A 2,821-nucleotide genomic window follows, 5' to 3' on the forward strand; every position below is an offset into this window, starting at 1 on the left:
CCACCACTGCCTCCCCTGCACAACCTCCGTCGTGTCCCATGGGACCACCAGCAGACAGCCCTGCTGTGGGATCCGGGGGTCTGGCCCAGGTGAGAGGCTGGGCAGAGCTGGCCATGCCCCAGTACCCTGAGCCCAGCAGGAGGACGGAGCTGGCCACGCAAGAAAGGCCCCTCCCCAGGGCTGGGGTGTGTGGGCAGACATGGAAAAGTGCCCCGCTCTGCTCCCTGCCAGCCCTGCTCCCCAGGACAGCATGAGAGCCCAGGCCCTGGGGCTCCTCAGGCAGCTCCCGCATTTCTCCACTCCCCCTTCCCTGTGCCTGCTGCGTCCTCACTGGCTCCCATGGGACTGCAGAGTCTTGGTTTGTGGGTACCTGGGTTTAGCGCTTTACACTGGGGGACTTCACCTCTGAGGGGGTTTCACCTTCTGAGTCTCCATTCACAGCCCACCCCAGGGCACATGGAGAGTGCCTGTCCTCTCCTGAGCCCTCCACATTCCTTTCCAGAGGCACTGACAGCTGCTATCAGCCCTGTAATACCTCTGGCAGCCTGAGAAAGGGGACTGGGAGCTCACGCACCATCTCCACTGCCTCTGGACACCAGGAAGGTGGTTTTCAGACAAGTTCTTAGTGTCCCAGGTGTGATTCGAACAAATGGTCGCAAACACAGTGAGAACAGAAGGAGAAAACTTCCAAAGGTCCAATTCCTTTGGACTGTTGTTGGCTTGAGCTTTACAAGGAAAGCTCAGCCGTCAGGCACTGCACTCAGGAGATTGTCTTTTATTTCAGAGATGCTATTAGAGAGGCCAGACGTGACACAGTGTTCAACACATTTGTGAAAGGGTCAGACCCAACAGGACCAAGCCTCAAGAGCAGTGGTATGAACCCCAGCAATTACTGCCAGGTAGGATTATCATAGGGGAAAAAAGCACAATCCTGGGCTAAGAGAATCCCTGGGCACTCCGCAGAGAAGGGGAGGCAGGTTATTGTTGATGGAGAAATGTCCATTGCATCAGTTTCCTTAGGGCCTCCTTCAACTCCACGTTCCTCATGCTGTAGATGAGGGGGTTCACTGCTGGAGGCACCACCGAGTACAGAACTGCTACCACCAGGTCCAGGGATGGGGAGGAGATGGAGGGGGGCTTCAGGTAGGCAAACATGCCAGTGCTGAGGAACAGGGAGACCACAGCCAGGTGAGGGAGGCACGTGGAAAAGGCTTTGTGCCGTCCCTGCTCAGAGGGGATCCTCAGCACGGCCCTCAAGATCTGCACATAGGACAGAACAATGAAAATAAAGCACCCAAAAGCAAAAGAAACACTAACCACAAGAAGCCCAACTTCCCTGAGGTAGGCGTCTGAGCAGGAGAGCTTGAGGATCTGTGGGATTTCACAGAAGAACTGGTCCAAGGCATTGCCTTCACAAGGTGGTAGTGAAAATGTATTGGCCGTGTGCAGCACAGCATTGAGCAACCCACTGCCCCAGGCAGCTGCTGCCATGTGGACACAAGCTCTGCTGCCCAGGAGGGTCCCATAGTGCAGGGGTTTGCAGATGGCAATGTAGCGGTCATAGGCCATGATGGTCAGAAGACAATACTCCCCTACGATCAAGAACAGAAAGAAAAAGACTTGGGCAGCACATCCCAAGTAGGAAATGGCCCTGGTGTCCCTCAGGGAATTGGCCATGGCTTTGGGAACAGTGGTGGAGATGGAGCCCAGGTCAAGGAGGGAGAGGTTGAGGAGGAAGAAGTACATGGGGCTGTGGAGGTGGTGGTCGCAGACTATGGCGGTGATGATGAGGCCATTGCCCAGGAGTGCAGCCAGGTAGATGCCCAGGAAGAGGCAGAAGTGCAAGACCTGCAGCTCCCGCGTGTCTGTGAAGGCCAGGAGGAGGAACTGGGTGATGGAGCTGCTGTTGGACATTTGCTGTTTCTTGGTCTGGGGCTCTGTCCAAACAAGGAAAAGACAGGAGAAAATTAGGACAGATTTCTCTGAGAAAACCCACTCCATTTTTCATAGCAACTCCCCCCAGTTGGAATGCATTTCCTTTCTCTAGTCTGTGCTGGCTGAGTGTGCTGTGAGGACCAGGAGCTCTGCCCTTCTGCTGCTGAGGAGTCAGCTTTGCTCTGCTGCAGTGGGTACATGGGAGCTGGATGGGACAGCTCCGATGATCACAGGGGATGTCAGATGTAATCCATCTTTCATAGAAAATTTCAATATCTGCACTCATGGCTGGGAAGGACGTGGGCTGTGAAAGAGAGGCTCAGCATGACTTTCTTATAACTTTGTCTGTGTTTTTTCACAGGGCTGCAGTGTCCATCAGTCCTTTTCCTATCTGCCCTGTGTTTTCATTTTGCCACCTTGAAGACGACTTCACACACAAATTAATCTTTTAAAAAAACCCTAAACCTGGACTCTGATGAGACCAGAGGAGTCCTGTTTCAAAGAACAGCTCTGAAAACTCTTCTCCAGCCCAGCCCAGAGGTGGAGGTGTGATGGAGAGGGCAGGACACGACCCCTCCCAGAGAGAAGCAACTGACTCTGCGAGGAGAGTGCCGACCCCCAAGGAAAGGCTCCGCACTCCCGAGGATCCCACAGCAGAGCTGCGCCTTTCTGGGGGGCAGCTTGCAAGCCCTGCAGGACAGGCAAAGCAGAGACTCGGGGGTCCCTCCGATGGGAGGTTCTACAGAGAGAGTCAGCTCATTGCCCCGCAGACAGTGCCCAGCAGACATCTGCAGGGAAACACAGAAAGAGAGCTGCCTGAGCGCACCCTCCCCCTGTGCTTGTTTGCAGTGTCCTCCCAACCCCGTCCCTGTCTCTGCTGCCTGCA

At 55.0% G+C, this 2,821-nt stretch overlaps 1 protein-coding gene across 1 annotated transcript; it reads right to left on the bottom strand.

Moving 5' to 3' along the window:
* Positions 1-978: 978 nt before the first annotated feature.
* LOC132321450 (olfactory receptor 14J1-like) lies at positions 979-1,914 on the bottom strand. The gene has a single exon (XM_059834945.1). It carries the CDS (start codon positions 1,912-1,914, stop codon positions 979-981), a length of 936 nt encoding a protein of 311 aa, XP_059690928.1.
* Positions 1,915-2,821: the final 907 nt, after the last annotated feature.

The sequence above is a fragment of the Gavia stellata genome, unplaced genomic scaffold (genome assembly GCF_030936135.1).
Source record: "Gavia stellata isolate bGavSte3 unplaced genomic scaffold, bGavSte3.hap2 HAP2_SCAFFOLD_42, whole genome shotgun sequence".
Lineage (NCBI taxonomy): Eukaryota > Metazoa > Chordata > Aves > Gaviiformes > Gaviidae > Gavia > Gavia stellata.